Here is a 23620-nt window from a genome sequence, read left to right on the forward strand (position 1 = left end):
GACCAGTTTTCCATTACAGCAGCCAAGAAGGTAAAAGATTGTCTGTGTAACTTATGCAAAAGTGTTTCACCTTGAAGATCTACCTTCTAAATTCAGAGGGGTCCCTAGTCGGTTTAAGCCGGGCAGCAGACTTAAGCTTACGGGACCCAGTGAAGGGCAAGCGTTACCAGATGCTGCCCTGAAGCACTGAGAACTTGGTTGCTAGGTAATCTCAGATCCACCCAGGGCTTTCCTATCTAGTTTTGATGGAGCAAAACCTAGGGATTGAGGGGAACATAACCTCACAAAGTTCCTATGATGGCTGTGGAAAACAGGGATCCTCTTTTTAAACATCTGCTCCCAAATATTGATTCCAATAAGCTGCACTTACAACCTTGGATGGTTAAAAATGCAGTTTATTTTCCTTGCTCTTTCAAGAGCTTTCTTTATTGTAATATTATGTTCTCATATTTCTCCCAAGAGGCAGTGGTTGGCCCTTTAACAGGAGAGCCGGGGAGGGGCTAGGACTCTTAAAGTCAGGGGCAGTAAGCCAGCCCTGGCCCAGGCTGCCACAGCTAAACTAAGCAAGAACGACGGCAACTGTCAGGCGGTGCGTGTCAGCAACAAGGCAGCTGTGAGGCCACTTCACCGTGCGCAGACGGAGCCTGGTGATGTCTGCACGGGAGTGCTTCTCCTTCAACTAGACCTGTCCCTCATTTCTGTCCCTTTGCAGGACAACTCCCTAGAGCTGGGCTGGTGAGGTCAGAGAGGGTGGGGGTTTAGAGCAGTCCTGCTCGAGACCCTGGGCCAATACTCCTCTGACAACCTTGCTGGGAGGAGACCACGGAGGTTTTAGGGTGCCGTGCTATCTTTACTGAGCAGGAGGGTGCCTCTTGGTCTCTTCTCTGTCCCAGGTTTACCTTCTAGAGGCTGACACAGCTCTCTCGCCAGAGGAAACGGCCATGGAGGGAGTTGGCCAGCCTGCAAAGATGAAATGCCTTGAAGGTATCACCAACTTGTCCGTGCTATCTGGATAAAAAGGCCCAGGGGTGCAGAGACTTGCTGGTCTGGTTAGGCGCGTGGACGTGGGCTTGGGTGTCCAGAATCGCTGAGAGTGATTCCAAACTCTTCTCCTTACTTGCTACATCACGCTGGGTGACTGAGATCACTTTTGCGAGCCATGCTTTCCTCACCTTCACAGTGAAACTATCAATAACAGCCTTATATAGTTGTTGCGAGAGTCAAATGAATATATACCGTACATGTAAAGTATCTGGCACAGAAAGGGTTAAATTGCAGTGAGTCCGGGCAGCTGGAACTCGGTTGATTAAAGAGGCACAGAAAGGGCTGTCAGGTGGGGGAGAGCAGGTGAAGACTGGTGGTATCTAATGAGGCAATTGAAGAGGACGTGTGGAAAGTGAAGGTGTTTGCTACCTGCCGGTTCCATTTGCTCCATGGGGGACAGTTAGGGGCCCCCTGGGGTAGTGAGGCTGAGTTGAACCCTTAGAACAAGAGGCGTTGTTTGAAGGTGGTGCGGAGATGGCTTATGAACAGAAGCGCTCTTGAGAAGTAGCCTCTCGAGATGAGACTCCTCACACCTGCACCCCTGTCTACTTCCTCCTCAGGCCCCCACTTAAAACAAGGCCCAGCCAAGTCCTGTGTTTCCTTGGCTCCAGAGAAGGAGCTGGTGTCTGCCTCCCAACTGGAGGAAGAGGAAGAAAATGAGGAGGGGGAGGATGATCTGGATCCAGATCCAGATTTAGCCCCAGACCCGGAAGAAGAGGAGGAGGAGGAGGATGAGAAAGATCTTGGGGATCCAGCCGTGCTCAGTGCTGTCCATAACACCCAGGTACTATGGCAGGAGTGGGTGGGGGCACGGTTGTCCTGAACTGTCTGCAGCTCATGGACTGTTGCTAAACATCCCTCTCCTCTTCTCTACCCCTTTCTAAGATAGGTTCTGGGTTAACACTTTCTATTTCAGGCTTGAACCCCAGTAGGGACTCTCTCTTTCCTTCCTCCTTTCCTCCTATCTCCGACTTAGTTTGTGCTGCTGGCTTCACCTTAAAAATCAGGTCCTAGCAGGGCTGTGCATTGTCCATAGGTGCTGGTCCTGCTCCTGGTGCTGAAGGTGAGTCATCTTCAACCCTGGGCCCCTGTGTCTCAATGGTCCATAACTGGTATTTATTCCCTTGGATTCCCGAAACCAGTGGAGAAAGACAAGGAATCACATGTAGAAAGAAGTGACTTAGACCCTCCTTCAACCTACTCCTGAGATACCAGTCTTGCATCCTTTCAGAGGAAGGAGAGGGGTCCTGGCCCAGTTGCCTTTGATTATGAGGGAAGGCCAGGCTGCCGTTCTCCTGGGTGGTGGAAATTGTTGGCCTTGCTGCCACACCTCATGGACACACATGAACGTAGAAAACACCACAGGGGCTCATTCAAGCCTGGGCTTTCCTTCCTCCTATTCCAGAGAGGTGGTCTTAGTTCCCCTGGAATCAAGATCCCTGATGTGCTGGGGATGTCACCTACCTCCTTGCACTTTCTGTGGCAGGTGAGTCTCTCTAGTCTCCATCCTATGAGAAAGTAACTGGGTGCTGAGAAGGAGCGTGCTAAGTGTCCCTTATTTCCATTATGTTCAGTGCTCTTGACCTTGCTCTGGAGATGAAGCACCCAAAGTGAAGTGTGGGTATGGGAGGTGGGAGATGTCCATAATGTAGGTAAGCTTGGTAAATGACAGAGGTGGTTCTGGGACAGCTGGCCATTCAGATGAAAAAAAGAACCTAGGACCCTACTTCCACCTTACAAAATATTTCAGCAGATGAGCAGCATTGAGCTTAGGGCTAGAAAGAGCACCTGCCCTTCAATTAACTGCATAATGGGAACATGGTCTGGGGTAGAAGAATTGCAGGAAATCTGCAGGGAGAATGAGAAGCAAATTGCAGCTCTGGGGAGGACCTCGGATGAATCAGAAAAGAGACACATAAGTGTCACCCCAGTAGCTGACACAAGAGCCTGAGACAAGACTTACAAAGAGGAGAGGGAGAGGTGTTGACTTTCCAGACAGTAGGAAAAGCACATGCCCCACAGTGTCGGGGACTGAAGAGGCGCGCCCTAGGAGGTGACAAACCTGTTAGAAACGAGCAGGATCCACAGTCTGGTGCCCTCACAGCTGGCTTGAGGGCCCCCAAGATGGCAAAATGTTGGGTGAGGTTCTTAAGGAAAAAGACAGGTGAGAATATAGAGGTAGGAAAAGCACTTGGCAACAAGAGCAGCATTCTGTTGATGGAGATGCCCTGGTCCGAAACCTCTTACTTCTTCTCCCAGACCCTGGACTACCTGTCGCCAGTTCTTTTCCGGCCTAAGTTTCCCAGTGCCAACTCTCCAGCGTGCCATTTTGGACATCAACTGCTCTTGCCAGACCCATCTCTCTTCTGCAGCCTGCCGACCTCCTGGCCTCCTAAGTTCAGGTACTGGATCAGGGTGCCGGGTACCCCAGCATCCACGACAGGCTGAGCTCTTCTCTAGAAGTCTCAGAAGGGTAGGGGCTGATGAGGAGTAGGGGCCACTCTACCAGCTGCCACAGAAACTTACTTATAGAAACTTAAAAAGAGAATTCTCAGGAAGAGTCCAGTCCCTTCTCCCTTACAGATGAGGAAATGGAAGGCCAGGAAGACTAAAAAGAACTTACTTGTGGTTAGCTGGCATGGAGAACTGAGATTAGGACTCAGAACTCCTGACAAACAGGGTAAATGATTTTCTACTGTGTCAAGATTTCCTGCAGCCAAACTGCAGAAAAATCTATCTTGGAGGAGAATGTGAGCCCTGCTGAGCTAGGATTGTGATGTTTCATGTGGCTGACTTTGGGGAGGCACATAAACAGATAGGATTCCCTTTGATGTCCTGCTGAGGTTAGGATGAGGCTAAATGAATTGAAGGGGTAGGGAGCTGAGAGCTTGCTTTCACCCAGTCCAAATTTCTTTCTAAGTCTTCCCAGTCATCTGACCCAGCTTCACCCTCAGCACCAACGGCTCCTGCAGCTGCAGCAGCATAGTCGAATGCAAAGGTAAAGTCTAGACAAGCAGCAGGGCTGATACTCGTCTGCATGCTGGGTATTCCCTTGTGATTCCCAAAGACCCTGTACAATTAAGACTTTCACGGTGTTGCCCACCTCTGCACTCGCTCCCATCCTTCCCTGACAGCACCACTCCAAGCTCACCACTCCTTGGGAAGTTCATTGTGGCTGGGTGGGTGAATCTAAAGGGATGCTCCTCCTGGCTTGAAGTCCCCCAGCCAAGAAGCCTTGGTCTCAGCAACCAGACCCCTATGCTAACCTCATGACCCGAAAAGAGAAGGACTGGGTGATAAAAGTGCAGATGGTTCAGCTGCAGAGTGAGAACCCCCGCCTGGATGATTATTACTACCAGGTGAGCCCCAGGTGTTCTTCCTAGCCTCTGACCTTGGGGCCTGAACTCCCTGGTCCCTCTCGGATCCTCTCTTCAGCTCTTAGAGGCCATGTCCATTCAGGTGGGTGAGGCAATCACTACAGGATAGGGGCCATATTTCTAAAGTTGACATTCCAAGCTCATTCCCCTCTATTCTCCTATACTTCAGCCAAATGGGATTATTTACAATTCCCCAAACACACTCAGGTTTTGTCTCCATCCTTTGCCAAGAATTCCCCCTATTCGGCATGGAAATACGGACTTTTCCACCTTCGCACACTTATGTGGATCTTAGAAATGTCTTGTTATAAACATTCATCTACTTTTCACTTTTTTAGATCTAAAACAGGGATCTTATAAATAGTGGGATTCAATCTGTTGAATTGAACAAATGCTGGCAGACATTTTGACTCATTTCCCCCTGCTTCCTATCTCCCCTTTATTTATGGGGCAAGTCTTTGTCTATGGGTTTTTGGGTTGTTGAGGCTGTGTCTCACTTTCTCCTGAACCTCCATGAACCCCCATCACAGTTCCAGCTTGATCTCCTTCCTGTTTACATTAGTTTCTTTCTTTCCATTACACTTGAAAAACTCTCCTCTTTGTGCCAGGATCATTGAAAGTGAAATAGTTTTATACTCTTGCCTTTTTGGCACTGCTCCTAAAGGAAGGAGCTTTATTCAAATTCTTGTTTGACTCTCAGTGGCTTTATTTTAGCTTGGGATTTTACAGACTTCTTTAAGAAGATATTAGAGCTGCTGATCAAATCCTGAGAAGTCTAAAACTGGCCTACAGGCCAATTGGCAATAGTGTTCTTGGTACTTCAAGCTGCTGATGGTCTACATGCCATCAGATAACTCTGATTTTGGAAAGCACAGGTAGGATCACAAAATTAAAATGGGGAGGGGGAGGATATGCGGTGTGCAGCGCGTAACTTGGGAGTAAGGAATGCGGGAAGGTTGCAGATGCTGGGACAGGTTTGCTTCCTGGCTTTCCACTTTGCTCTCTGCCTTTCCACCAGATCTGGCGATGGTGTCTAACTCTTAAAGTCCTTAGTATGGGGACTCTAAGGTATGTGGCGTGAGACCCAGGGTGTGTAAGATGCTTTAGGACAATTGCTAGAAGGCCCTAAGGTGCCAGGATCATTTCTGGAATGAATACTGTAGGAAAGGGTGTATTAAGAGGTTGCACTTGAGACCCTTAATTCTAAGTTCAGAAGATGAGCATACATTTTTCTATTCCATGGACTCGCAGAAGTATTATCAGAAACTAGAGAAGAAGCAGGCAGATGACGAGCTACTTGGGAGAAAGAACAAGGTTGAGTCCCTCAAGCTGGTAACGCCTTACATTCAGAAGGCAGAGGCTTACGAGTCAGGTAGGACCAGGGCTGACTTGCTGGGATGGGCTGGACATCTAAGAGGACATAGGGTGGAAAGGGGAGGAGAATATGCCTCTCCTAACTCCTTTTGTGCAGTGGTTCGAATTGAGGGTTCCCTGGGCCAGGTAGCTGTATCAACGTGTTTCAGCCCTCGCCGAGCTATTGATGCTGTACCCCATGGAACTCAAGAGCAGGTAGGAGTGTTATCTTCCCAGAACCTTTTTTTCTCTTCCCCTGTTTTGAAGAAAGGTCTGGAGCACTGTCATGCTTACGTTCAGACTGTGACCTAAGAGTGAGGAAGTGTGATCAGACTTTGTGCCTAGCCTTTCCAGCTCTATTTTTAGCTCTCCAGAGGCCTGAGCTGCTGCTTTGTAGGTGAGGCTGATGGCCAGGGACCCTTTCTCCTAGGAGGCAGGAGCTGCAAGCAGTCAGAGGCTTCAGGTGTTGCACCACATTGAGAAGGTGAGCTATCAGCTCCTTGGGGATGAGTTCCTAACTTACCCATGAGAATGGGATATTGCTCAAGTTTACCTCTTCCGCTTTTCCCACCCTCGAATTCCCAGATGTTCCTTCAGTTACTAGAGATAGAGGAAGGCCAGAAGGATGGGCCTCCAGAACCCTGCTACTCTGAGCAGCAGAGCAACCAGGTGGAGAAGCTCTTCCTGGCCTTAAAGACCCAGGAGCAGAATAATCTGGAGTGAGTATGGGAGGGTCACACCTCAGCCCAGGAAGGGAAGGATCAGCAAAGACATTGGCTTTGCTTCTGTTCCTCTTTTCTAACAGGTAGTCCTCTCCTCCATGCAGAGCCCTGAAAATGCTCTCCTATCTCACCTGTAGGGAGGCAGCAGATGGCTTCCTGCAGGTGCTCTCTGTGAGGAAGGGGAAAGCCCTAGTGGCCCGGATGCTCCCCTTCCTGCCCCAGAATCAAGCTGTTAGCCTTCTTCTGGCTATCACCCACCATCTGCCCCTTCTGGTCAGGAGGGATGTGGCTGATCAGGTACTGTGGCATTGAGTAGAGAAGAGGATGGTTTGTGGTCAGGTTAGGGATCTTTCCTCCTCTTCCACTCCGCACTCCCAGAGATGGCAGAGAAAGTGCTGGGCAGTGAGGGGCGCTGACCCTGCCACCCTCAGGTAAGGGAGTTAAAACTACTATGGGAACAGCTGATCATCTTCAGGTACAAAGAATGAAAAACACATGGGCATATGGTTGCACAGGTGTGAGTGTGCTGTGGAAGTTTGAGACAAGTGTTGAGCCCCATATCTACTTTTCTTAGGGAAGGCATCCTAGAACAAGTAGGTATTGAAGGACCTGTGCCTAGGGATGGAGAGACGTGAGTGGTTATAGGCCTGGTAAAACCTGACCAGGAAGGTGCCAAAGGCAGGTCAGCAAGAAAAGGGGGTTGAGGTGAGGTAGGAGGAGGTGAAATTGTAGCAGAATCTGAGAGAGGTGCTTACTGACCTTCTTGCAGGCCCTACAAATGTTGTTCAAACCTCTGGACAGATGTATCAGTCACTTGACCTTCCATGAACTCCTCCAAGGACTTCAGGGACTAACGCTGCTAGCACCTGGCTCCTCAGAGCGGCCAGTCACTGTGGTGCTTCAGAATCAGGTAACACACCTGGGAGGCTTTTCTCTTTCCAGGGATGTCTTCCAGGTGGTATCACTGGCAAAGAATGAGTGGGAGAATGTTCTCATTTCTCCATCTTATCCTCTGTAGTGCTTCTCAATTTCTAGAGAGCACTTGGGTCACCTGGAGAGCTTATTGAACACGTGGTCCCACCCCTAGAGAGCCTCATTCAGTAGACCTGGGGTGGGACCCATGCCTTAGCTTTTCTAACAAGCTCTCTGATGATGTGCTGTTGTGGATCTCTAGAGCAGAGGTCATCAAACTCTTTAGATTGTGTATCCCTTTTAGTAAAACAATTCTGAACAGTATCACCCATGTGTTTGTTCATAAGTCATATACATGTAACACTATGCTAATATTAGGTACATAATAAATACAAGATAGAAAGTTTTAAAAGATGAGACTCCAGAAGTGAAAGTTCTGGCGTCTTCTTCCAATAACCCAGTGGATTATCTTGTGAACCCCACTCTGAAGATCTCTGCTTAAGCCATGCTTCTTAGAGTGGGGTCCACAAACTACCTGTATCAGAATCCTGGGTTTACTCCTGATCTACAGACGCTGACCCCAAGGGTGGAGTCCATGAGTGTGCATTTAAATCAGCTCCCCAAAAGAATCTTTGGGGAAAGTTCAGAGAAGTGATTTCCTTGGAAAGGTCTGAGTTCTTTGGCCAGCCAATGTAACCTGACAGTTTCATGGGTGTTGGGCTCCATTTGTACCTGTGAACTTGCCCTTTCAGTTGGGAAGATAGAGCCAGGGAAACACTGAATGTCTATGGTGAACTCATTTTACCCTGAACACTTGATCACTTGCAGTTTGGAATATCTTTGCTCTATGCCCTGCTAAGTCATGGGGAGCAGCTGGTATCCCTGGATTCTTCTCTAGAGAAATCCAACAGTGACTATACCACCTGGTAAGATCATAAAGGCCTCAGTACCCCTGGGACGTGTGGGCTGAGCCAGATGAGGTATTTCCTGAGTGGTCTATGGAAGCATCAAGGAGGAGGTTGGACAGAGAAGGGATAACCCGCAGAGTTGTAGCTATTCTTTTTTTTTTCTCTCCCTCTCTAGTGCCCTGGACTATTGGTTTCCTATGGGAGGCAGTGTAACATAGTAATTAAGGGGACAAGCTTTAGAGTCAAATAGACCTAGGTTTGAATTCTGCCTCTATCACTTACTAGCACTGTAACTTTTGGGCATGTCAATTCACTTCTTAGTCTGTTTCCTCATCTATAAAAAGGGATCAAGGGGTGATGGTACTAACCACTTAGAGTTCTCAAGATTAAATAAGAGGAAGATTCGTAAGGCACTAAGCCTTGCCTGGCGCATACCAAACATGCAAATGTTATCTCTTAATTGCTATGTGCACAGACAGTGATAGTGGTAGCAGAGGATAAGGACCCTTGGCCTTGAGTCTGTCTCCTGCAGAAATACAAAGACTACAATGTATTTCTTCTTCTCTGCCTCCAGGACAGACATGGTGGTTCTGATTGCCTGGGAGATAGCCCAAATGCCTACAGCCTCTCTGGCAGAACCCCTAACCTTTCCCAGCAACCTTCTTCCCCTGTTCTGTCACCACGTGGATAAACAATTGGTACAGCAGTTGGAGGCTAGGATGGAGTAAGTGATGGCAGAAATGAGGTCATAGCCCTTTGTTCAAGCCCAGTCTAGGTTCTGTCACTTACCTCTCTACTTCTTTTAAACTATGAGTATGGAGGATACCATGCTTTTAGAACTTCTAGACACTGTGGCATTTACTGAGTAAGTAGTCCGTTCCAAGTTAGGACCCTGTGGCCTGTTTCTTCAGCCAAAACTTTTAATTTATTCCCAGGTGCTTTGGTCATTTATCATGCTAAGCTATTTGAAGGAAGAATTAGAGAAGCTGAATTGTTCATTCAAGAAATAGGAGGGACAACTATTCCAAAATATAAGCGTGAACATGGAGGTCATCTCTGTTCTCAGAATTTACCATCTGCTATAAAGAGTCAGATACTAGTCAAATCACACAAATACTTTACAAAATGGATTTGTGTTTGCAGCTAACATCTGTTTTCTTTGTAGGCTTGCCTGGATCTACTGATCATTGTTCTAGAATATGTACATGTGGGAAAAGTTTAATCAGATCCTAGCTGTATGGGCTATGTCTACAGGGATCCAGACAGTCTGAAGACATTTATTATGCCTTGATATATTGGAAGACCCTGCCCAAAAACATTTTCTTATCCTTTCTTTAAAAACCTGAATGATATGCCTAAAAAGGCATGGCATAATAAGGTATAATTAAAGAGATAATAGAAAAATGTGTTAACTTGTTTGTAAATTAGGTATAATGAAAGCTATTTTCTTATGTGTAAATGCTTCAAGATTGTCCTTAACATAAGGAATAAGGCCTTATGTCTAACAAAAGTATGACTTTGGAAATGATCATGTTTCAGGGTTGCCATTTTTTATAAGGAGAAAGGAGCCCTACCTGAGCTAAGAGGGTTGGATATAAATATCTTTGGGATATGAAATGTTTGGTTTAACTTGACAAACAAGGTCATGCATTCATCAACAAACAGTAGAGTGCCTTTTATGAATCAGGCCCTGTTTTAGGTGGTAGGGTAACACTGCTGAGCAACACAAAGTCCCTGCTCTTTTGAAGCTTACATTCTGGTTGGACAGGGACTGTCACAAAACATCTAGTGAGAAATACCATGGTGAAAACAAAATTGAGTGACTGGAGTGGAATGGTCCAGGAAGGCCTGTCAACAGAGGTTACATTTAAGCTGAAACGAGTGACAGGTATTCCGTGTAGAGACACGAGTGAGCACAAAGCCCCAAAGTGAAAATGAACTTAGTGTGTTTCAGGAAAAAATGGAAGTGGCTGTAGTACACAGATGGGGGTGAGGTGGAGTGATGAGGTTGGAGAAGAGTAGGCAGGGTATAGATCTGTAAGCCATGATTTAAAAAAAAAATTTTTTAACTGTGATGGGAAGTCAGAATTTTAAACAGGAAAGTAACGTAGGAGACTGAAGAGGAGTTATCAGTGAAATAGGTGAAAAACTATGGAAGTGGTGGTAGGAGAGTTGAAAAGAAAGTACTTTAAGAAAGGCGTGAGGGATGAGGATAGAGCGACATGGCTGGTTGCCGCAATATGAAGATCATTGAGGACCTCGAGGTGGACAGGGGTTGAGATGAGGAGGGAGGGACTGACTACCGGAGTCAACTTGGAATTCTCTAAAAGGGAAGCAGAAATTTGACAGTAGGCAGTGGTCGATGTATGCTAAGGGATGATTTTTTTCTTTTTTTAAAGATTGGTACCTGAGCTAACAACTGTTGCCAAACTTTTTTTCCCCCTGCTTTTTCCTCCCCAAATCCCCCCAATACATAGTTGTATATTTTAGTTGTGTGTCTATCTAGCTGTGGCATGTGGGACACTGCCTCAGCATGGCCTGACAAGCAGTGCCCTGTCCTCACCCGGGATGTGAACCAGCGAAACCCTGGGCCACCTAAGCAGAATGCCGAACTTATCCACTCAGGCACAGGCTGGCCCCTAAGGGACGATTTTTTTTTTTTTTAAAGAATGACATAACAGCATGTGTGAAAGCACTCCAACAAGAGGGGAGAAAACCAATACAGAAGATAAACAACTTTACAGACACAAAATCCTAGAACAACAGGGGATGGGAATTACAGCACACATGGAGGAGTTGGCCGTGAATAGCCATGTGACCCCATCTGATTGTGGAAAAGAATGTGTTGATAGGAAAGGTACTGCTGTCTATTAGGAGACCTTTCCAAAATGCCTACTCCCCACCGATTCTCTATCTCCTCTGCTCCTCTCCCTCTTTGCTGACGATCTTAGATCCCACTTCCCTGAGAATAAAGGAGTAATGAAACAGGAACGCTACCACCTCCAGCCCTTGCCCACCCTGTTTCCCAGCCTGTAACAATGGATACTGTTTGACTTCAGCGTTTAGGCCAACTCCTTCATGATGGATCCGTCCACACTACCAAGGACATTGCACCACCCCAGGGCCTGTAAACAAACAAAAGCACAATAAGAAAAGCCAAGGAGAGAGACAGAAACAGTGTTCCAATAGATAGGAGGCAGCCAGATTAAAGCAGCAAAGGGTAATGCCACGTGTGAGAACAGCTGCTACAGCCTGCCTTAGGCCGCTAAATTAGGCCCTCAGCTGTTTCAGAATAGACAGCCGGCTTGAGGCAAAGGCAGAAGCGGCTTTGCTGGAGCGGTTGCGTATGTCCCCCACAGCTGGGAACGTAACTGCGCAGACGCAGCTCAGCAGCTTTCCCCGGGAGGCACGGGTCTGCGAGCGGGTCTGCTACACTGCGCATGCCCAGGATGCAGGCGGGTTCCGGCGCGGGTGACCGGAAGAAACCGCCGAGCCACGATGGCTGCAGAGCAGGCGGCCGGAAGTGCCGCTGCCGGCTGTAGCTGCAACGCTGCAGCCATGGAGCGGGTTCTGCCTATGTTGTTGGTGCCAGTTCCCGCCGAGACAACGGGGCGGCTAGGGGCCCGGGCGCAGCTGCACAGAGAGCAGGAGGTTCTGGGGAGCCTGACGGCCTCGGGCGGCCTTCAAGTGCTCTCCTTGGCGCCCGGAGGCCGGGGCGGGGGCGGCTGCCGCCTGGATGGCCCCTTTCGGCAGTAAGTGCTGCGGGAGGACTGGGCAGTGGCGGGGGAGTCCGGAGCCTTCGCTCGGCTGGCCCCAGTGTCCCCCTCCTGGCGTGGAGGTGGCGGGAGAGGAATGACAGCCGCGGGAAATGCCTCAGAAGCGAACGTTTTCCTCGCTTTTGTTGCATCCCGCACCCTTGCTTCCCGATTCCTCTGCTGGCAGCGGCGGACCCGGCATGCTTAGACGCTGATTCTTTTATTCATTCAGCACATACTTGATTAATTAATCAACACATAGTTGGTTAATTGTCAGTGTGCTGTGTGCCATGCCCATTTTCTTTCAGTTAAATTCGTTAAAGGTGCCAGGTGGGGATCATCTCTAGTTTGAGTCATCCTAATATCTTCTTCTTACCCCTAAAACAAATAGCGATTTTCTTCACATATGGGCCTTTTTCCCCCCTTCAAGTACAGTCTAATTTGTCCATTCGTTTATTCATTTATTCACTCAACAAATAAGTTATACGCTCTCACTGTTACCTAGCAGGAATGTAAAAAAAAAAAAAAATCGAATAAGACACAATTCTTACGTGTGAGACTTGCGTGATTTGGGAAGATAGAGAAAAATTACAATCATGTATTACTGTCCACTTCTGTAATTCTCGGTCCAGGACTTAGAGTTTACATCCTTAAGTTTGTGAGTGCCCTCTGAGTCTTTGATTGGGCTCTTTTTAATAATAGAAAGCATTTTGGAAACGATCTCGTTAAGACTGAATAGCAAGAGGTGTCTTACGTGGAAATCTCCAGGTGCTGTAACAGTGCCTGACAGTAGAGATTCGTTTGGTAAATCACAGTGAATGCTTTAACCTGTTCTGTGTTTGGCTTCTTTATTCCTGGTCTCTGACTTCCCCTAAGGAGAGATTCCTCTTCCTAGCAACAAGTTTATTCAGCAGTATTATCTATGAAGACAGACCTGTAGAGAAAGGAATGAAACAGAGACAAGAAGCAGAACTCTTCAGGTGCTTGAGAACCTAACAGAAGATAAGAAGTGATGGGGGCGTTCATAAGCTACTGCATGAAATGAGAGGAAGATCAACAAGAGCTTCTTTTTTATTTTTTTATTTGACTTGAATTTTAATTCGATTAGAATACTTCATAGGGTAAAAATAAGAAGGAGTTTATAGTATTGAGGGTTTACTTCCCACTTTTCTCAAGATCTATATAGTCCTTTTTATGTTGTTGAAATTACTGTACATTCTGTATTTTATTTTCATTGAAAATTTGCTACCTTTCCATGTGGCAGTATAATCCATGTGCTAATGATGTTAATGGTGTCACAGTATTCTGCCTTTTAAATATCTTAATTTGTTTAACCTTTTCTGTATTCGATATTTAGATTGTTTTCCAGATTTTCAGTGTAAACAGTCAGGAATTGGATATTCATGAAAAATCATCAGTCTAGGTATAAAGATGGAAATATAAACCGTTGTCAGTCTTCTTCTGTAATAAGGATGTAAGAGCACCAAGTTCAATTTTTTTAGTTATAAAACTTACTACTACTTTTTTATTTTTTTAAAGATTGGCACCTGAGGTAACATCTGTCACCAATCTTCTTTTTTTTTTTTCCCTTCTCCCCAAAGCCCCTCCAGTACATAGTTGTGTTTTCTAGTTGCAGGTCCTTCTGTTTGTGCTATGTGGGACACCACCTCAGCATGGCTTGACGAGCGGTGCTAGGTCCATGCCCAGGATCAGAACCAGTGAAACCCTGGGCCACTGAAGCAGAGTGCACGAACTTAACTACTTGGCCACGGGGCTGGCCCCAAAACTTACTACTTCTGTAGAAAAAAAGCTTTTTTGAAAAGATGAAATTTTATCAGCATGGTAGCCTCATCTTATTCTATTGCACTTTTTTCAGAATTGGGGCCCATTTATTTTTAAAATGTAATTTAAGTTTATTATTTAATTTGAAGCTGTAGCATCATTAGTCTCTTTCCATCCTTGTTAACCAGTGTTGGTTTGTTGACATTACACTGCTTTAAAAATTCTGCAACTGCGTTGTCCAGCATGGTAGCCGTTAGCCACACGTGACTTAAAATTTAAAATTCATTTCCTCAGTTGCACTATTCACACATATTTCAAGTGCTCAGTAGCCACATGTGGCTGTTGGCTATTGTGTTGGACAATGCAGTTAGGTAGAACATTTCTATCATATAGAAAGTTCTGTTGGACAGAGCTATTCTATAGTGTACTGTATGAGTCTTCAAAGTCTAAATAAAAACAATCGCTTTCTTTTTACGTCACTGAAAGCATTTAATTTAGCAAAACCTATTTTGTTAATTGTGAGCCTCATCTCATATAAATAAAATACATAATACATAACATTATTTAATACAAATAAAATATTTGGTTTTTGAAACTTATCCTTGATCATGACAGTTCCTTTAAACAAATCAGTCAGGATTAAGGATGAAGGAATAAAAGGAGCCACCATTTCTTGCTGCATGCCCCCTTTTTACCACCCACTCCTATATTCTTGTATTGGCATGAAGGGGGCCGAGGAGGAAGATGTGAGGAACGGGAAAGGGGAAGAGATGGGATGTCCTAGAGCGGGTTATATTTTCCTAAGTTAACTGTAGAATTAATGCTCCTAGGTGAACCAGAGAACTGTTGTCTACTCATTCTGCCCTTCTGCCCTCACTACTGTGGGTAAATATCGTGGATATAGAATATAATAAATAATCTAAACTTTTTCCTCAGTTTTGTGTGGGAGGATTCTCATAACAGCAGCGCACCAACAGACAAGCCCAGACTGCTCGCTCTTACTGACAATTATGAACTGCTCATCTATGAATTTAATTTGAAAGATGGAAGATGTGATGCAACCATTTTGTATAGCTATAGTGAGGAGAGATTGCAAAAGCTCGTTGAAGGTCTAAATATCAGTAAGTATTTACAGGTAGTCTTTCAGCATGTTTAAATCCGTGACATTACTAGGTAATTTTATATATTTCAGGAAAAATTCTTATAGAGGTGAAATCCTGGAGGGACATCTGCCTTGTGCAGGACAGTAGCCACTAGCCACATAGGGCTGTTGACCACTTGAAATGTGGTTAACGTGAATTAAGATGAAATTTAAATGTCAAATGCATACCAGATTTTGAAGATTTAGTATTGAAAAAGTAAAATATCTCATTAATGGTTTTTTATATTAATTGCATGTTGAAATGATATTTTAGATATGGGGTAAATAATGTATATTAAAATTACTTTCACCTGTTTCTTTTTTTTTCCAATGTAGCTGCTAGAAAATTTAAAATTACGTATGTGGCTCGCATTTGTGGTTGACGCATTTTTGTTAGCTAGTGCTGATATAGACTGGGTACACAGCTATTTACTGTGTCCTCGAGGGCTACAGGGAGCAGAAATCAAAGCAGTCAGTCTTCTGTTTTTAGCGCAGTAGCATACTTGCCACACTTGATTTTAAGTTTCCTTCTTTTTTTTTTTTTTTAAAAAAAAGTCTCATTGTCCTTGTGAGGCCTTCTGGTGTGCTATCAGACTTGGGCCATAAACAGAAGGAACAAAGACATTGTAGGCCATCTTTGTTCATCTTCTTACCTACCTTCCAATGACCACTTGCTTAGGTGGGTACGAACAATAACTACCTACTGTTGGACTAAGTCAAGTGCTGTTTCTTTTTTGTTTTACCTGTTTGTGTTATGTTTACAGAATCAAATTTACCACTTATGAAGTTGTGACCAATGTATTTGAAATAATATCCTTTTCTTTCATAGGTATTTCCTTATTATCTTTGAGAATTCTGTCATTTCACAATAACACATCATTATTGTTCATCAACAAGTGTATCATCCTGCACGTTGTATTTCCTGAAAGAGATGCTGAGATTAGAGTACTCAACTGTTTTACATTACCTCTGCCTGCACAGGCAGTGGACAGGATTATTGACTCGCAGCTCTGCAGAGGAATTCTCTTTGTTTTGAGTAGTTTAGGCTGGATCTGTATCCTTCGCAGTAAAGATGTGACATGCAAGGGCAGAGAATACCTAGAAAGATGAGCCTTTTTAGACTCTTAGCGTTAGGGACCGGGGTATAGGTAGAATGATTCATTTTTCAGTAAAACTTTTCAGGGAAAAAAGATCTTAATGAACTTAAAATACTCAACTATATTGCTTTATATTCCATTCAAATGCTTTCCAGTATATACATATATATTTTTCCATGTTCAAAATCATCTTATCCAATTTGCATTCTTTTTAAATTGTATATGCTCTTCATTATCCATTTACTCAAAATATTAAATACCTACCATATGCTTGTTCCAGCAAGGATTTAGATGATGGGTTATGTGATACATATATTTTCATGTATGAATATAGTCCATCTCTTATCTCTAATGATGATTCATATTAGTGAATCATATGGTTTGCTTAACTACTTCTAATTTGTTTTTGGAAAATATTACAGTTTTTTTGACAGATCATCAGCAAAATTATTTTGAAGACTTGAAAAATCACCCCTTATATGATTTTGGAACTTTCATTTCTAAGTTAAAGGAATGGTTTTTCTATTTTAGATACATCATAACCTGTGTTAAAATTTCTTTTGCAAAAATGTAAAATATTGGAGTAACTTCATTGTTGTTGCCAGTTTATAGAACTGTGCTGTCTAACACGATAGGCACCAGGTATATATGGCTGTTGAGCACTTGAGATTGGCTAGCATGACTGAAGAACTGAATTCTTAATTTTATTTAATGCTTTAAATTTAAAAGCTGATAATTGATTCAGTTATTGGAGAACTTATAAGTCTATTTGGAACAACTTTGTTTGTTCCAAGTTCTCAAATGTAAATTTTATGAAGTCTAAATACAGATCAGGTATTTCCAGTGAAAATTTAGTGTCCAAATTGAGATGCACTATAACTATAAAATACCAGATTTTGAACAATTGTGTGAAAAAAAGGATATGAAATATCTCAATTTTTTTATGTTGATTACATGTTGTAATATTTTGGATATATTGGGTTAAGTAAAATAATGTTATTAGAATTTGGTTCACTAGTTTCTTACTTTTTTGATAAGCCTACTAGAAAATTTACAATGATAAATGTGGCTCGTATTATATTTCTCTTGGACAGCATTGTTGTCGAATATGAGTGGAAAATATTAGCAGTGTCCCAGGGCCTGGCACATAGTGTGTATTTGGCAAGTATTGTTGAGTGAACTTTATCAGGCTGTTTATTGGACCACCAACTTCATAGCCATGAGTTGCTGTGATGGGGGCTGCCTCAGTGTCTAGTCTTCCTGCTGTTACTGTACCTGCAAGGTTGGAGCAATGAGCTCAATAGCTCTCTCCCATCCTGTGTTTTAAATGGTTAGGCATACATAAGACTGCCATTTTCTTTAACTCCAACTCAAAGATATTTTTGACATTGTGGACGGTACACATGTAGCTCATGTGGATTTAGCACTTCACCAAGAAGATATGTGTAATGAGCAGCAACAGGAGCCAGCCAAGATTTCTTCTTTTACTTCACTGAAAGTGTCTCAAGACCTAGATGTTGTAGTGATTGTCAGCTCCTCCAACTCTGCAATTGCTCTTAACTTAAATTTGTATTTCAGGTGTGTGGATTACTACAGTCTCTAATTTGGGGTGGATAATTAGAGTCATAAGAGGTTAAAAATGTACTTGTTAATTTTTTGTTGGTTTTACCAGTTTTCTTTCTCTATTCGGTTAGATCATGTTCTAGCTACTACATAGTGAGGTTGTTAGTATATCATGATGTGTGCAAATAACCACTGGCTACCTTTTTATTTCTGGATGTACATCAAAGTTTTCATTTTGGTTTATATATGTTATTATGTGGCTTATATCATCACATTGTATAAGTAAAAAAAGTAATCAAGCTCAATTTTAAAAGCCCTTGGCCATTATATGTTATATACTCTCCTCTTGTCCCACATTGGGGTAGAAGAGAAATGAGATTGACCCTATGTTAGAATTGCTTCTTATGTGGCTTGGGGCTCACTTTTCTCTTAAAGCACTTTGACAGGATGTCTTAAGCTAGCTTTCTCTAGCTGAGAGTTTCCTCAGTGTTTCCCTTGTAGAGGCCACACTTGTGGCTGTCTACATATATTACTGAAAATTGAGTGCTTATTTGTGTTGCTTTTTGATTTAGATATTCTAGTTGCTTCTGATTTTTATAACATTTGAGAGGAGTATGTGTGTATGTGAGTGTGCACACACGCACAGAGCAGCCTGTTCATTGCAACTTGCTTGTCTAGAAGTAAGCCAATCCGCATTATGACTTTCGGTATTTAGGGCTGTTCAAAACCATAAGGGTTTTTGGTCCTAACTTAATGTGAATGAGGTAAACAAATCCTTGGATAATTGGGAATGCACTTTGATGGATTTTATTGCTTGTTGTTGGGATTGTAAGAAAGAGTAAATTCGTCTTCACACACCTACCGGAACTTCTTACCACTGTGATTTTTTCATTTGTTTAAATGGCCTTTTAATGCTTTTTTTTTTTTTGGTAATCTTTGAGCAAGGATGACTAGCACATTCTCAGATTGTGTGCTTGCTTACCAGTACGCCATTTGTACTGATTAAAACATATCCTGTATGTGTAGAGTTACCTCCTAATCATCTGTTTCGGAAAATAGTCTGACAGGTGAGGAGGGAGGAAAGCGTACTCAGCTGCTCCGACCCTTGAGTGTAGGGTTCTCTTCCTCTGGTGTTCGGGCAACGTTCCGAGAGAACTCCGACGAGGGCACCAGGCACGTTCCTTTGAACAAATTTCGTTGAACTCAGTTACTGTAACATCAGCCGAAGAAGAGCTGCTGCTCTGTTCCCTGCAGTAAATTTAGGGATCTGTCCTGTCCAACTAAATGAGTGATCTCTATTTACTAACTTTTTACATGAATTTTATTTAATTAGTATAATTCTTCTGGAGTTGACTGCCATGTTTTATTTTCTGACTGTGCTCTGAAATCTAAAAGTGTTTTTATCCTTTCTGCCTCCTGGCCCTAGCTCTTTTTTCCCCTTGATTCAGAATGTCAGTCCCTCCTTTTTATTTTATCAAGTCCTGTTCACCCTTTGAAATCTACCTCTTTCATGAAGCCTTTCCTTGCTAAAACCCCTTCCATTTGTAATTTTACCTCATTTTACAATTTTTCTCCTCTTCAAACTCCTGTAGCACATCTGCTTTGAACTATAGTTTAGCACTTAATTGTGTAGTCTTGTATTATTTCCCTAATTTTTTCATGTTTCCTGTAGAGTTTAGAAGCGCCTTGAGAACCCAAACTCACGGTTTGTTCCTTCAATTCATTGTAATTGAATTTTTCTTCCAATTTACCTTAGTTGTCCACTCCCAGAGTCATACCCTGGGCTTTGTCATTATTTGAAACTGCTCTTCCCCCAGTCACTCTTCTACGTGTCTCAGTCTCCGACCACAACTTCCCAAACTTTCATGCTTGCTTACTCAAGTACTCCCACTTCACTCGTCATCTGACCACATTGGAATTTCCAATTCATTGACCTTCCATTCTCCAGCCCCCTCTTGTGTTCAGTTCCCTCCCTTTCCAGCATAAATGTGATCTATCATGTCAGTCATTTTCTTGCATGCACTCTAAACTCTTGCTCCTGCCCTGTGATGATGCTTGGTCTGACAAAATCTTTTTTTTTCCCACTCTGCCTTTTCTGTTCCTGCACGCAAGTGACTGAGCACTTGTGAGAAAATGACAATGGAAAATTGATACCACTATAAGTTCACATTCATTACCTTCAGCTGGTCTCTGAATATTGCTGGGAAATTTTACAGTGATTTTTCATGAGCCCATTCTTTACAACAATGTTTTTAAACTTCCAGTTTCCTCAAACCACTATTCATCTCTTTATCCCCAACTCCTTTTGAGTGACTTTGCCTCCTACTTTGTGAAGGAAGTAGGACCCTCCTCATGGGAGCTCCCTCAGTTTCTGACATTAAATTACAAACCCACTTTCCTATACCCATCTTCTCCGTCTTCCCTCCTATTATAGTGGAGGGATTCCCCTCCTACGAAGGCCCGTTCCTCTGTGTGTGCTCTGGATCCCATTTCTTCCTTCTCAGGGCCCTTTTTCCATTTCCTCTTTTTTCTATGTCTCCAACCTCTTTTAAGCATTAGATCCACATCTAGTTAATCACGAGGTCCTAGCCATTCAACCTTCTAAATGTTTCTTGAATCTGTCCACTTTTCTTAACTCCTCTGTCATCACTCTGATCCATGCTACTATTATCGCTTACCTGAACTAGCTAAACCATCCTGAGATTGGTCTCCCCATGGCTGTTGTTACCCTGTCAAATCCATCCTCTGTAGAGTAGCCAGAGTAATGTTGAAATGCTTGTCTTATCAGAGGTATAGCCAAGTATGAACATCTGGGGACAGAGTATCTACCTTTTGTTGGTGGTGGAACTACCTTCTCCATGCATCATATTTTCTGTCACTCTGCCTTTTTTAACCTCTTTTCATCATCTCCTTGACAAATGGATGTCAACATATTACCTTCAAATTGTTCAAAGGGTTAATAGTTAATAATTTAGCGAAGTGCTCAGGAGGTTTAAATGCCTCCCTTTCTCCCCCGAGCTTCTCTTCTGCATCTGGTCGTATCACTTTTCTGCTTTAAAACCGTTATTTAGCTTCCTTCCCCTCCCCCCAAAGTAAAGCTAAAAATCCTTATTAGCCCATAAAGCCCTGCACCATCTATCTCCTGCCAAACTCTCCAGCCTCATGTCACACCACCTTGCTTCTCATTTGCTATGCTTTAGCCCCCCTAGCCTTCTTTGTGTTTCTGAGATGTGACAGCCCTCTTTCCGCATATACTCTCCTACCTACACCTGCGTTCATACTTTGCCTTCCTAGTTTTCATGCATTCCCATGGTCTCAGCCTAAGTCTTACTTGGTGGTAGTGGTATAGTGAGTGATTTAGAAACCTGGGCTTTATGATCATGTTGACATGGTTCAAATTCAACTCCACTGTTTCTCTGAGCCTTGGTTTCTGTATTTATAAAATGGGGGTATGTTTACCTCATAGGGTCTTTGAAAGGCTTAAATAAGGTAATTATATAAAGTTTTTAGCATAACATCTGCAATATAGTAGACGATAAATGCTCTTATCTCTTCATAAGGCTAACTGCCGTTAAGGGTCAAATTCTTTATTTGTTGTTGATATATAATTTACCTAGAACATTATATTAGTTTAAGATGTATAATGTAATGATTCAATATATATATTGTGAAGTGATCGCCACAATAAATCTAGTTAACATCCATCACCACACATAGTTACAGATGGGTCAGATTCTTAAGGTTGACTTTATCACTCTGCCATAAGCAGTGGAGATAAGGAGGAGTCCCTTCAGGGAGACTTATTGTTTATACTGTTGCTTTCTCTGACACACTTCCCTCCCCTCCCCACCTCCACCCCCAATTTTAATAGGAGCAGTAGTACAACAGATTTGTATTTGATCTTTTTTTTTTTTTTTTTACCATGGCTCCCATTTTAAAATGTAGGCAACACCCAGGACACCTACTATGCGAAAGAACTCTAGAAGACAGTCCTATTGAAGGCCCTAAGGAGATAGATGAAGATGATCCTGCTAATTCTGACTACAACATGAAACTGACCAAGTTTTCCTTCCAAGTTGATAGGTACAGAAACCTCACTTTTGGATTTACTCCATTATTATTTCCTTTTTTTATCATGCTTGCTCTGTACCTTTTCACTAAATGTCTTTACAGAGGTAGACACTTTTTTTTTTTTAACGTACGTCTTTTTCCTAGTTTAGTGTTTTACTTAGTGCCTTTTGCTGTAACAGGTGTGAATTTTGCCCTATCTTCTAGGTCTTGGAAAGCCCAGCTATCATCATTGAATGAAACAATAAAGAGCTCCAAGCTGGAGGTTTCCCATTGTGCTCCATGGTTCCAGGATATTTTACACGTGGAGCCTTCTGAATCTGGTAACCACGGTACCAGTGTGCCAGGCTGGGCCTTCATTCCACAGGACATAATGGACCGCCAGTATAATTTTCCACAGAAAGATCACACCAAGACCAATGATCCAGGAAGATCCTGGAAAATAGTGCACATCAATGAACAAGAGGAACCCATCATCCTTAAATGTGTGTCTGTGACAGGATTCACTGCACTGTTTACTTGGGAAGCGGAGAGGATGGGCTGCACCATTGTCCTTTGGGATCTGGAGACCCAGGGCATGCAGTGTTGTCCTCTTGGCAAAAAATGTATTCCTGTAGACAGTAGTGGAGACCAGCAGCTGTGCCTTGTTTTGACAGGTGAGAATGTCTTGTATCAGATTGAAATCCACTGCTGAGAGGTGTGCTTTCTTAATGTCCTTTGCTTCTGCTGTCCTGGTGGTGGTAGTGCTACTCTCTCCTAAGTGGTAATCTTTCATGGAGGAAATTTGGTGTTAGTCTTGGTAACGTTGTCTCATATGTTTGATTTTTAGTTAAGGTTGTTTATGCTCAGCTAAATGCTAAGATACTAAGAGAAAGTTGAAGAGTCATAAAGATTGATTTTAACCTGGCGAGTCTTCACTTGACCTCAGTCTGTATAAGCAAAGGTTGCAAGCTGGCTGCTTGTGGGCTGTGTATGAACTGCAGATTTATTTTGTTTGTCTTGCACTAGCTAGGCTTTTGAAAAATATTTTATTTATTATAAACATGTAAAATTAAAGGATTTCACACAAAATCTGAATTTCCAGCTATTACTGGAATTACGAGATCTGGCAACACTGGACCTGCATTCCTATGTAGTAATTTATGGGTTGGAGCTGAATTTGTTCTCTTAGATGGGTCATTTTCTTTCTAGTTAGGCTTTTCTTGCACTTGTCTCGCCACCTGTTTGGTCCCTGTAGGCATTTGAGTTTGATATTTCAGACACACATGCATACAGCATTTATGCCATAACCTCTACAAAGCTATTGAGTGTCGTGATTGAACTAACCATGTATTTCTTCTTCAGTACCCCAATTTTGATAATCATGTATTTCTGTATGTCAAGAGCCTGTTATTGTTTTATTTTGGTAAACCAGAAGTGTGACTTCTCTGTAAATAGTTGAAGGTTCCAGATATTGATTGTGCAAGATAATACAAAGTAGAAAAGATGTAGTGCTATTTCGTAGGATGCATTCTTCTTACAAGGATTTGCCTTGTGGTCAGTGTTTAAAAATAAAACTCTCCTTTAAAAACATTGAAAAATCATGATGAATTAAGTTCATAATAGTACCTGGTGTCCAACAACTATATTTGCAATTATAGAGCTGAAGTATTGAGTAATTAGAAATTAATTCCTGTTGTCTTAAAACGTAAGTCCTGATAATTTATTAAAGCCAACTTTTATTTTTCCTATAGAAAATGGACTTTCCCTGATTTTGTTTGGTTTGACTCAAGAGGAGTTTTTAAATAGACTAATGATTCATGGAAGTGCCAGCACTGTGGACTCTCTCTGCCATCTCAATGGTTGGGGGAGGTGCTCAATCCCCATACATGCACTAGAGGTAACAGAACTAAATGCCT

The 23620-nt window shown here is 43.1% G+C and overlaps 2 protein-coding genes across 7 annotated transcripts in view; both read left to right on the forward strand.

Moving 5' to 3' along the window:
• Positions 1–553: 553 nt before the first annotated feature.
• Positions 554–10744, forward strand: PATL2 (PAT1 homolog 2). The gene is made up of 15 exons (XM_070502369.1): positions 554–984; positions 1605–1828; positions 2450–2530; positions 3304–3446; positions 3974–4042; positions 4262–4403; positions 5673–5793; positions 5893–5990; positions 6205–6258; positions 6360–6493; positions 6634–6793; positions 7266–7406; positions 8237–8334; positions 8891–9040; positions 9482–10744. Exons 1-15 carry the CDS (start codon positions 942–944, stop codon positions 9498–9500), a joined length of 1677 nt encoding a protein of 558 aa, XP_070358470.1. The 5' UTR covers positions 554–941; the 3' UTR covers positions 9501–10744.
• A 999-nt stretch (positions 10745–11743) lies between these two features.
• SPG11 (SPG11 vesicle trafficking associated, spatacsin) overlaps positions 11744–23620 on the forward strand; it is a 75776-nt gene continuing 63899 nt past the window's right edge. For all 6 annotated transcript variants that reach the window (XR_011501646.1, XR_006523363.2, XR_011501647.1 and 3 more), the window contains exons 1-7: positions 11744–12068; positions 14790–14974; positions 15824–16048; positions 17468–17669; positions 21600–21737; positions 21930–22378; positions 23456–23601. Coding sequence is in view for 2 of the 6 variants with exons in the window: in XM_044764990.2 (XP_044620925.2) it covers positions 11815–12068; positions 14790–14974; positions 15824–16048; positions 17468–17669; positions 21600–21737; positions 21930–22378; positions 23456–23601 (1599 nt within the window). In the remaining 4 variants the exon portion in view is untranslated. The remainder of the gene's footprint in view (positions 12069–14789; positions 14975–15823; positions 16049–17467; positions 17670–21599; positions 21738–21929; positions 22379–23455; positions 23602–23620) is intronic.

This window comes from Equus asinus, chromosome 2, assembly GCF_041296235.1.
Source record: "Equus asinus isolate D_3611 breed Donkey chromosome 2, EquAss-T2T_v2, whole genome shotgun sequence".
NCBI lineage: Eukaryota > Metazoa > Chordata > Mammalia > Perissodactyla > Equidae > Equus > Equus asinus.